This window comes from Halichoeres trimaculatus, unplaced genomic scaffold (assembly GCF_033239565.1).
Source record: "Halichoeres trimaculatus isolate MK-OKI-2021-1 unplaced genomic scaffold, fHalTri1.1 fHalTri1_scaffold_18, whole genome shotgun sequence".
NCBI classification, from domain to species: Eukaryota; Metazoa; Chordata; class Actinopteri; order Labriformes; family Labridae; genus Halichoeres; species Halichoeres trimaculatus.
In genome coordinates, this window is record NW_027437196.1 from 1,573,562 (window position 1) to 1,586,019 (window position 12,458).

The following is a 12,458-nucleotide window of genomic DNA, read 5'->3' on the forward strand; positions in this document are numbered from 1 at the left end:
CTTAGCCTGTTGTATGAGAATGAAAAATGTTAGCTAGCTGTTTCATGATACAAGCTACAGCAGATTAAAGTCATAAACCAGAGTTTTTGATATGTTAGAAAGTATTCCTCGAGTCTTTATGTTTAACTTAACATCAGTTTGATAACACTGAACACTGAGCGTAGCCTAGCTAGCCTGCTACATCCTGTCTGAGGAGGCAAAGTTTGTGAATCCTCTTTAAAACTCTGACTGAGGATAAACGTGGATGGCAGCCGTCCCCTGGCAGCGCCGTACCTTCCTTCAGAGAACGGGGCCAGGTCCTCTCCCTGCGCCGTGGCCTAGATTAGCTTCTATACAGGGACTCTGCTCCAAAGTGACACCAAACCACCTGGGCCCGCAGCCTAGTCCTCTCCAGAGGAGGACTGTGACAGATCTGTGTTAGCCCCAAAGAGGAGCAGAGCTGCTGCTCCAAGCCTCGGCGCTCAGAGAGGAAGTCAGAGATAGAAACACGCTGAATGAAGCTACGTTCATGTGTCCTTGTTTTCTTTGTGGTGTTGACCCTTTTTCCTCCACACTAAGAAGTCTGCTTCCAGTATCACAGCCCCTGCCCTTCATTTAGCCTCCTCAGAGTGAATATTTTTCAGAGAATCATCCAGAAACTGATACGCTGATACCAGCTCGAGGCCGAGATATCCCATAATCCTTGAGACACTGAGCGAACTCTTTTCTGTAACAGCCTGGGATTGATTTCAGTGTGGCGTCAGGCGCTAACATTTCAAACTCCAGCCCTGAGAGGAGACCCGCCCTGCCACGCTCTCCCTGGGCGCTGATGATCTATTATTCTCTGTAATGAAAGACTTGACCTTCAGTTATCTCCCAGGCCCTCCAGGCCTGTGGAGGGGGCTGCAGAGTCCAAATCTGGTCCCAAGGTTTCGCCTTCTTATCAGAAATGGGAGACTTCTTTTGACTTTGTCCTTTTTTTTTTTAAACTTTCTTCTTCCTGAGACATAAATGCTGTTATTGGTCATCTCTTTGTGTGGGAGCGCTTCAAAAGCTCAGCGCTTTGTGCGGTTTGACCCTGGGTTTATCTCAGCAGCGATAGCCTGACTTCTCCCTCACCCAGGTCGGTCTCTGGGGGTCAAACCTTTTTGTTTAAATACCAAACTCACCCCAGGTTTCACTGTGTCTGTGTTGGGAGTGACAATGATGTTTAAAGTTATTCAATTTAAAGAAAAGCCTTTCAGCTGTCAGTCAAAGAGCTGAACTCTGAAGGTCATCTCTGCAGAAACAAACGCTAATCACGGTTTCTGTCTGCCTCGAGATGTTCTTTCTCCAACTTTCATTGATATATCTCTTCTGGTTTTTGCAGATCTTCATCTTTGAGAACAACATCTACTATCGATCCACAGTGGAGAGCCGCTCCATCCGTCTGGTGTCTACAGGAAAGGAGGGCGTCATCTTCAACGGGCTCAGTGATTGGCTGTACGAAGGTGAGGCGCAAACTTCATGAAGGAAACTTGGCTTATTATGAGTCCAAATATCAATTTTGAAAAGTTTGGGGAATAAAAAAGGGAGTACAACAGACTGACATGACCAACAACAAGCAGTTGCAATCACTATTTCATAAACTTTGTAGCCTGAAACCACTAAAGAGGAGGAGAGGTCAGATCAGACGGTCAGCGACTGTCACGGTTCTGAATGAAGAGACGTTTTTCACATTGTCTACTACAAACATTCACAGTGAGTGAAATGTTTGGCCGGTAGAGACGACAGGAGGAGATTCTCTGTCGAGTAATACGAGTACAATGATGTCGACGAATTAAGAGGCATCTGTTTGTCCACAGGGGGCGCCAGAACCAACAACAGAAAACTCAAGACATGAGCTTTAATCATCCATGTTGCTTTAATCCTTTGAACTATGAGCTGATTAAATGTGTAAATGGTGTCTGGTGTTAGCTCTGTTAGCCATGTCTGTGAATAGCCAGCTAGCTCGTCCATCTTAATGGAGATAGATCTTACGTTCCCAATAACGATGGATGGAAGGACAGGTCGAACCAGCACGTCGTCCTCACCTCCTTCTCCTCACCTTGTGGGGAAACATCCGGTCTAGCACCAGTTAGCATTGACATGCTACAGGCTGCTAACAGCTGATTTCACATGTAAACAATGCAGCCATGGTTACATGTAGGATCTCCAGACAAACACAGGAGAGGAAGTAGTAAAAATATCACTGAAGACACAAAAAGTTTGGTGGTTTTAATAAATAAAAATAAATAATAAAATAATAACAATAATAAATAAATAATAATAACAACAAATTAATAATAATAACAATAATAATAATAATAATAATAATAATAATAGTTATAATAATAATAATAATAATAATAATAATAATAATAATAATAATAATAATAATGATAATAATGAGATTAAAAATAATAATGATGATGATAAACTTTATTTATTTAGCATTTCAAAAAAAATGTTTCTTAGTGCTTTACATTATAAAAACAAAAAGTAAAAAAAAATAAAAGAGGACAAGTAAAAGAAAAATTTCAGGAAAAATTATAGAAATATAAAATAGGCAAAGAATCACCACCAGATACAGAAAAACATCTGTAAAAAAATAGATAAAAAAAAACAATGAGAGAATGGAAAAAATTAAACAACAACAGATAAAGGAGGTAAGATCGAGCCCACTGTCAAGAGCAGAGTTTTGACGATTAACACAACGTAACAGAAATGTCTCTTTTTTAAAACTCTTCTGCTGTTTTCTCGTTCCCAGTCTTTTCTGGAAGCTAAGCTAACCGCTGCAGGTATGGACAGGAGAGTAAAAGGGATCTTTGATCAATCTGAACTTGTTTTAGTTAAAAAGATTGAAAACTGTTGGTTTAAGCTTTGATGATCCAGATGAAAAGTAAAAAGTCGTCTTCTTTCTGTCCCGTTCCTCTGATCCAGACTCTGCGCCGTCAGACGTACGAGCCGCTCTGACTTCACACACTCTGCCTTCCCTCATTAGTATTTTCAGCGTGTACCTCTTGATTTCCTTCAGGTAAATTAAAAATGGAAAATCTGTCAATTTGCCTCTGCTTTACACGGCGCTGTAAATGAATAAATGTTCTACATGGCTTGATTTGCATTAATTCAGCGCTGGTGTGTGTTGTACACACTCTCCTACAGATGTCAGGGTGCTCTGCGAGCGTCGGCGCCGACGATCAAAGCTCACCTGTGTGCCTCGCAGTTAAAAACAAGGAGGATTGGTGGTGTGTTAGCATTCAGCTAATGAATTTCTATCTGCCGCGCTGGGTGAACTCTCCGCTCCAGTGGAACAGAGTTTTAATAACGGAGCGGCAGGCAGACGGGAGCTGGTAGAAATGGAGAGTAAGATCCTTCCAAACGCCATAAAACAAAACGCTTGTGTTGGATAATGTCAGAGCTGCTACCTCGGAGGTCTCTGTGGATTTATGCGCTGACACAAAGGTTATCAGAGGTCATCAGCGTACCAGGATGAGAGCTGTGAGGCGGTTTTCTCCTCAGATCTGTTCTCTTTTTATTCAGTATCATCAGCCCACAGCTCCTCTTATCTCTGCATTAGGCAGGCCGACGTCCGGAGCCGTGGTCATTCTTCAAAAGCAATATCCATCCTGAGCCTGTGAAACATTAATCAGAGCATTATTACAGCGTCTGACCCCTGACTCATATTTATGATCTGCTGGAGGTAATTCACACACTTCCTTTCATATCCAGCTCTGTTTTTATTCCCCATCTTACTCCAACACCCTGAGGAAGGAAACAGTGATGTTCTTCATATTCTGTTACTTAGTTGTTTTAAATTACTAACACTTTAAACTTTGACTGAAAACTTAACAAGGTTTGATTGGATTGGGGTAACAGTCAGAGATGTCAAGGCTAAAAAACACAGGAGGTTAAAACGGGAATAACCATCTCACTGAAAACACACAAAGATTCTTAACTGTTTATTTCAGATCATCACTTTCTATAAATCTAAGTATAGACAAATTGATTTAAAGTTAACCTACTTTTTAATTAAATAATTTCTGTAACCAAACTTCAAGATGCTGCTGCTTTATATTTACAAGAAAAAGTTTTTAGCAAAATAATTTTTGATTTGATTTGATGGTATTTTGTAACTGTACGTGAGGAGGAAACACAGTGGATGCCCTATATACATCATATGGACCTGCTGTCTGTGCTACACGTGGCACCAACTGGCTGTCTGTGTTTAATATGGCACAGACTGTCCACTGTGCTAGATGTGGCGAGGAGTGGCTATCTGTGCTGCATATTACACAGACCAGCCGTCTGTGCAACAAGTGGCAAGGACCAGCTGTATGTGTTAAACATGGCACAGACTGTGCATGATGTAGCACAGAATGGTCATCTGTGCTATAAGTGGCACAGACCAGCTATCTGTGCTACACGTGGCACAGACTGTCTGCCGTACTTGGTGTGGTATAAACTGGTTGTGTATGCTACACATGGTACAGAGCAGCTGTCTGTGCTAGACATGGCATGGACCGTCTATCTGTGTTGAACATGGCACAGACTGTCTGCTGTGCATGATGGTCACCTGTGTTAAATGTGGCACAGAATGGTCATCTGTGCTACAAGTGGCACAAACCAGCTGTCTGTGTGACACATGGCACTGACCAGCTACCTGTGTTTATCATGGCACAGACTGTCTACCATACGTTATGTGGCATGAACTGGTTGTGCATGCTGCACATCTTACAGAGCAGCTGTCTGTGCTACAAGTGGCATGGACCGGCTATCTGTGTTTAACTTGGCGCAGACTGTCTGCTATGCATGATTTTGCAGAAAATGGTTATCTGTGTTACAGGTGGTACAGACCAGCTGTCTGTGCTGGAAGTGACACAGACCGGCTATCTGTGTTTAACATGGCACAGACTGTCTGCTGTACTTGATGTGGTATGGACTGGTTGTCTATGCTGCACATCTTACAGAGCAGCTGTCTGTGCTAGATGTGGCATAGACAGGCTATCTGTGTGAAACATGGCACAGACTGTCTGCTGTGCATAATGTGGCACAGAATGGTCATCTGTGTTACAGGTGGTACAGACCAGCTGTCTGTGTCACACATGACACAGGCTATCTATTTTTAACATGGCACAGACAGTCTGTCGTACTTGATGTGGCATGGACTGATTTTGTGTGCTGCACATGGTACAGAGCTGCTGTCTGTGCTGGACACGGCATGGATAGGCTATCTGCATTAAGTGGCACAGACTGGCTTTCTGTGCTTAACATGATACGGACCATGTTTTTATTAATTTGTTTATTTCTTGATTTGAATTTAATATAATTTTTTTCAGGTTATTTTTAATTATCAATACCTGGGCAGTGTTTAGAGTGGAGCACAGACAGCCGGTCCATGCGGTTAAGCACAGACAGCCTGTGCCCTCTCCATGCATCACGTAACATACATCAGGGTCTCATATCTGATCTGTTTCCTCCTCACTCACAGTCACTTAACGTCATGTATTCATTTAACTTTCAACATAATGTTGTTATGGTTATGTTCTGCAGTGATATCATGTAGCTTTAAAGATCATTGAGTTTTAAAAAACACAGTTTTTGAACATTTGATTTGCCTTATTAAGAAAAACCAACATTTCATTTCTTAGAGTGTATTTCTTCCTCCAACATCCCGACGCTCTCCAAGCTGAATGGGAACAAACCCCAGCAGAGGCGCTCCAGAGCTCCTGAAGTCTTTCCAAACAGAAGAGGCTGAAACTGTTTCATTTATTTAACAATAAAAACAGTCTGATATGTGTTGGTAATAACAAACTAGACTCTGTCTTTTTTTTACTGGGGCAGTTTTAAAGTCCTTTCTGTCCCATTAATAATAAATCCTCCCTGAAAAAAAAACTCTGTAAGCCTGTAAATAGATTTGGCTCAGTGTCCGTGCCGGCATCTGCAGGGGGAGCTTAGCCGCCGTGCCAGGTTGTGTAATGTTTACATTCATCAGTGAGACTGCAGGGTGGAAGATTTTCATACTAATGACTCAGACTGCGCTCAGGCCAAGGTCAGGTCGAGGCTCAGACCGCCGCCGCCGCCGCTGCCGAGGAGGAGAAATGAGGTCTTAAGCTCTGCCAGTCTCAGCGCGGCAGATTTGATGCTGAGGGGTGAGAGGTTGGCGTATAATCTCCGGGGCTTGAATACGCTCCTGCTTGCTCTGCTGTTTTAATCCATGTGTGTGTTTGTGTGTGTTCAGGAGGGAAAAAGGGACAGCAGAAGAAAATAAAAACAATTAAACAGACCCTGTGGGCCCTGCGTACCATCCCAAACCGCCTGGAGAGAGTCTGGCGTCTGAACGTGGAGCCTGTGCTGGTGGTGACACATCCTGCGGCGTGACGCAGCCTCCAGAAATGCAGAAACGTTTCTGTTGCTCTGGTGCTCTGAGATAAAAAGCGGCGGCGCTGCTTTGATTCGGTTTGCCCCGTAGATGTTTGCTCAGATGAATGTTTGCATCCAGAGGTTTGTCTGTTTATCGGCCGCTTTGTGGCTCAGCCTGAGGGCCGCGCCGTAACCAAATAATCAACACGGCGTGCTGGAAGAGGGAGGACTCACAGACGGTTTGGAGGAAGTCTGCTTCAGAGCCGCTCTGCTGGCTGCTGCTCAGGGATGACTCAGGTTCAGGCTGTTTCTCAGGAATCTGAAAGTTTGTTTTTTAATGATCTGGTGTCTTTTTCCGTGATTTTGTCTTCGCAGGAAGTGAAATTGGACGAGCTGGTAAACAGACTTTTCATTTGAGACAGTTTAATTAAGATTATAAACAACATTAATGGGGCATGGCTGTTCTGGTTTCTGAGGAAACTGTGTATTTCTATCATCAGGACCACTCTTTCTCTTCCTGACTGATAACTGCTGGAGCTGCTAACAAAGAGGGATGAAGCCAGTTGAAGGGAAGTGAAGTTTTTCTGATGGTGAAGAAATTAAATCAGGGACAAAAACTGACAGGAGACAGGACAGAGATCAGAAAGCTGCTCTTAAACTTTTAATGATGGATTCACATGTGGTCTGAGGAAGTCACAGGAGACCGGTCAGACAAGTGATGGAGACGTACTCGCTCAGCTCCTGCCTATTCAGGATTAGGGACGCACCGAAACTCAAACTTTAGCCTATACCAATATTTACTGATGTCGATATTGGTAAAGAAACAATAAGAAGAAAAAGAAACAGTCTGAGTTGATGTGTCGAGGTAGTTCAGAGAGAAAGAGGGCGGAGCGCCCGGGGTGATGGGATGAACGTTATCAAAAAAGTTCGTTTTGTCTGTTTTTCTGATCAAAACAGGAAGTGAAACATAAATACATTCTTAGGTAGTTTTGGTGTTTACTAGTGCTGTCAGGCGATTAAAAAAATTAATCTAATTAATTACAGGATTTGTAATTAATTAATCTAATTAATCGCATTTTAATCTCATATCTGCTTAAGGTCCCAAAATAAAGAATTTGAATCCCAGAACATTAAAATTACATTAAAATACATTTAAAACATTTAAAAATAAGGTGGGAATATAAACAACACATTTTTAGGTACCCTGAGGCATAAGGAACAAATGAAAAAAGTTTTATGGTTCTATCTTTACAAAATCTACACAGTCCTGCACCTAAGATAAGCTGATTTGATTTTTAGGACGGTTTTTGCTTTTGTCAGATTTTTACTCGATGTGGACTCAATTTTCACTGTAATATGAACTTCTATACTTCTATGAGGTCAGGAGAACCAGGGCTAAAGGCTAAAAACTGTGAGGAACTATGTAAAAAACACTTTATTCAAGTCTTGGATCAAAGAAAAGTGAAGTATTCTCAGTTTAACATGCTCTGAACACACAAACTGTTGCTGATTGGTGCAGAGCAGCCACAAGCTGAAACATGACACCAGGAAGATGGAAGCAAATTTTCAGGGAATTCTTTAGATTTAAATACAGGACAAATATCGATCATTCAGGGCTTGTTTGATGCAGTAAAGAGTGTAGAATTACCTGTTTTTTACAGAATTGAGCAAACGGTTGGTTTTCTGTAGATTTTCAAAAAAGGACGTGTGAATAAACGAGATGTGGACGGCAGTCCCCTTAATAGCGCTCTCTCTTCCCCAGGTTTAAAGCATGTTGCTAGATGTGATACATTCAGGGACCGTTGGAAATTTGTAAATCTGATGAGAACACCACTTTTTCCATGTAGAACAAACAGTTTGTAAATACCAGACATTTGAAAATAAGTGCGTCTTTGAACGCCTCGCGGGTTTGGGATCCAGATTAATCTGCGTTAATTTTTATAACGCGTTAATCTGCGGTGTAATTAATTAATCTAATTAACGCGTTAAAATGACAGCCCTAGTGTTTACAGAGTCAGAGAAAACAAGATTATTTGGATCTTAAAGATGCTCTGAAAATGCCAGCAACTAATGAGTAAGTATCAGCCGATAACGGTATTGGTACCGATATATCGTGCATCCTTATTCAGGATCAGTGGACTTCATCGCCACGGGAACATATTTTCAGCAGGGGGTGCTAAGAAAAAAAGTGTTGACGACTGTGCACGGCCTATATGAGTTAAATAAAATGGATAAACCACTAAAACATGAAATGAGTTGCTGCTGAGGAACAATGCACTCTGTGCTCACACACACAGGCGTGCAGGCACACACAAACAAACACGTGGTGCCAGGTCGACCGATACGGTATCTGTTCAGGTGCTTTTGTGCATCTAAGCACGATGCATTAAATTTACCACAAAAATGCGAACTGCTCGGCAGCAGCACAAAATAACACATAATGGCCTCCGTGTACATTGATCAGGGTCAGGTGTCCGCCTCTTTTGGGAAATGCGCCTCAAGGTTGGAAAACTTCTCTCTGAGGAAGCAACAAACACGGGTCGGCACATGCAAACTTTAATGTCTGCATGTGCCGACCCGTTAATGTCAAGATTTGGTCTGCAAATGATGTCAGAATGCTGAAAGTCATTACAGCGTCCAAAAGAGGCCCGATTTAGATGTCAAAATTTGTACCTATTTTGCACATTGCTCTGACGTCTAGATATGGTCTTTGACGGACCGACCCAACATTAAACCGATCTGCATGTCTCTCCAACGTCTGATGTTTGGTGGGTCCCCTGAAGCTTCACCTGCCTGGCTCCAAAAAGAGACGTTAAATTCTCCTCTTTGACGTTTCAGTTAAAGAAACGTATGAGTGCTTATTGTCTCCTCTCGTGGTGCATTGTTACACATGTGGCACAGTGAAATCTCACCTCAGCGTCATGTTCTCCTCTGTTCTGGGTTAATTATCACTCCCTGTGTCAGCGCTGTGGAAACTGTATTTATAGCAGCAGCTGCTGAGAGCCTTACCTCCCTTTTTTTCTCACGTAAAGCTGCAAAACTTTAACCCCGGATCATCAGAGCATGATGCGAGATATGTCTCTGTTTTTGGGTTTCCAGCTTCAGGAAAAAGGTGACTTTGCCTCAGTGACTCGACTTTTAGGAGTTTTTATCGTAGATTGGTGCCAGAGTTTCCTGTGTCCTGATCAGAGGAAGCTGAATCAGAGGAGATGAAAGCTTTCCATGTGACACTGCTGCCCCCTGTTGGCAGCATTTGCTCAGTTTTTCCTCCCAGAAACTGATCATTTCAACACAAACTCAGCTGGATTCAGCAAACCTCCAAAGATGAGAGATGAACTGAAAGCAACCTGCAGCATTTTGTCCTCTTTTTCTCCCCCTCCCTCTCGTCTGCCCTGCGCTCATTAATTCACATTGGCCCTTTGACTTTTAGTGCCTCATGCATTAATAACGACCTTTACTGAGTGAATAATGCAGTCTGCACAGCCGGACGGAGAACGCAGAGAGGAGATGAGCTCTGGTAATCATCACACGGAGACGCTCATTACTAAAGAGACAGAAACCTGGAGACTCACTCTTTCTGAATTTCCCAGATCTTTAATTCTCCCTCCTCTCCTCGCCAAGGTGACTGGGCGTCCCCAGCCGAGCGGATCCGACAGCCCGTGGTTGTTCCACTCCCCGTGGAAAGCTTTTAAAGCCGCCGCCGCTGGAGTCGGCAGGCTGCAGAGGAGGAAGCGGTCATGCGGGAAATGGTTTTTTATTATTTTATATTCTTCCTGTCATTGTGCAAAAGCAGCGTAATGCCGCGCCACGCTGCTCTGATCACCATCAGGCCGCCAGACCCGATGGCGCCACGCTGAGCCGTGCTAGCAGGGTGCAGGCGCGGAGCAAAACGCCGCCATTAGCCTCTTTTTCTGCTAAAGTCACAGGTGTAGACACGGAGAAACACAAACATCTGCACTGAGGGTTTTTTTACCCAGCATCCTGCACACCACACCACGCCGCGCTGCAGAGCGGAGCATGCATGCTAATGAAGATGCTAATTTGTGCTAGATGTCTATTAATTCCCCAAAGCCTGCACCCAGTCCCACAGATAAACAGTATTAATGAAATTTTAATTGCAAAAGTTGATTTGAATGTAGCCGGTGGCACGCCGGAACAATGAGTCCAAGTCTTCTGATGGCGTCTGCGTCGCCGCTGATAGACTCCGTAATGAAGTCGAGTTGTCACGGCGATGCTTCACGCTGTCACAAAGTTCCTGCAGTGACATTTGTTTGCATAATTTTCTAATAACTCAGTGTGTGCTCACAGGGAGTGTGTGTATGTGTGTGTAACTGCTGCCTAACTCTGAATACACACACCCACAGTGAAGGGGTCTCACTGGGGTCCACCTGGGTGATTTGGAGGACCTGTACCTGAGACCTATTCTGGTCTGGATCCAGATTAAAGCTGCTGTGATTTATGAGCGCAGCCTCCAGGACTCAGTCTGTTTTTTGTTCCTCTAAAGCTTTAAAGAGGACAAAGTGCTGGTGGTTCACTCAGTTCACTGTTAAACTACTGCTCTTTGTGTTTTATCAGAAACTTTGGGACAATCTGATCTGTTAGTTTGTGAAGTAAACTGTAAAAGTTCTGAGTTGAACACTCTGACCTGAGCTGTCTGACTTTGGAGCCGTGGATCATTCAAAGACGCAGGAACTCGCAGCCAGTAAACGAAACAAACAGCTGATGAAGTCCAGTTACACCTGATAAGGCCTGTTTCTCCTCACATTATTACTGTTCAAACATATCTGTTTCTATAAGCTTCATGGAAACATGCCGAGCACGGACAGAAGGCTCTGTGTGGATTTAATGTTGAGCTTAAGTCGACCTTAAAACATGGCGTTTGTCAGGCTGCTGAGGCCCCAAATGTTACAATGACCAATGATGTAAAGAAAACATGGTGAGCCCATAATATAATTATAAAAAAATGTTACAAACCCAAAAATGAAATAACTTCCTGCCAAAACAATTATTTGCTTTATCAGTTGGTTATTACGTTTTGAATTTTACTACATTTTTTTAATATCTTGGGTTTTATTACATCTTTTAAAATTTTATTTTGCCTTTTTTTTTTAATAACATTATTTAAATTTTATTTGGGGTTTTATTGCATTTTTTGAATAACAATAAGAGTTTTATTATTATTATTAAATAATATTTGGAATTTTATTACATTTTTTTAATATCTTGGGTTTTATTACATCTTTTAAAATTTTATTTTGCCTTTTTTTTTTAATAACATTATTTAAATTTGATTTGGGGTTTTATTGCATTTTTTGAATAACAATTAGCATTTTATTATTATTATTTAATATTATTTGGAATTTTATTACATTTTTTTAAATTACATTTTTGGGTTTTATAACATTTTTTTTTTAAATTTATTTTCTGATTTTGTTTTGGGTTTTATTACATTATGTGAATATTATTTTGGATTTATTACATTTTGAATAACTATTTGGGTTTTCTTTTTGAAAATTTTATTTCGGGTTTGATTCATTTTGGGTTTTCTAACAATTTTTAAAATTCCAATTTGGGTTTTATTCATTTTTTTATTTTATTTCGGAATTTGTTACATTTTTGTTACTACATATGGGTTTTGTATTTCATTTTTGGTCTAAATTACATTTATGGATTAATTGTTGTTGTTTTTTTTTAATTTAATGTTTGGTTTTATTGATTTTTTCTTTTTGTTTTTTTTTTTTTTTTGGGTGGGGGGGGGTGTTGCAATTTTTTTGTTATTATGGATTTTATTACATTTTTTGTTATATTTTGGGTTTATTACATTTTGTTGTTTCATTTGGATTTATTGCATTTTTTTTAAATTAACTTAATAAATTATGATGACATTGTGTGAAGATGTTGGATTAGGTAATACTGTGAGTTGAAGCAGCAGGATGTGATGAACCAGCCCCCCCCCATCTGTGGGTCTGTCAGGCATGTGCAGCGGGATCACATTCAGTACAAAGGAAATGGGCAAACCAGGCAGGAAATGACTGTTTTTTGGGAGCAGTAACTGAAACTGAAACTGTTGGATTCTGATAAACGTTCAGAGTTGGGCA

The 12,458-nt window shown here is 41.5% G+C and overlaps 1 protein-coding gene across 5 annotated transcripts in view; it reads left to right on the forward strand.

Moving 5' to 3' along the window:
- The window catches only part of dpp6a (dipeptidyl-peptidase 6a), a 329,725-nt gene that overhangs the window by 296,946 nt on the left and 20,321 nt on the right, over window positions 1-12,458 (forward strand). For all 5 annotated transcript variants that reach the window (XM_074693088.1, XM_074693089.1, XM_074693090.1 and 2 more), the window contains one exon: window positions 1,349-1,469. In XM_074693088.1, the coding sequence (XP_074549189.1) occupies window positions 1,349-1,469 (121 nt within the window). The remainder of the gene's footprint in view (window positions 1-1,348; window positions 1,470-12,458) is intronic.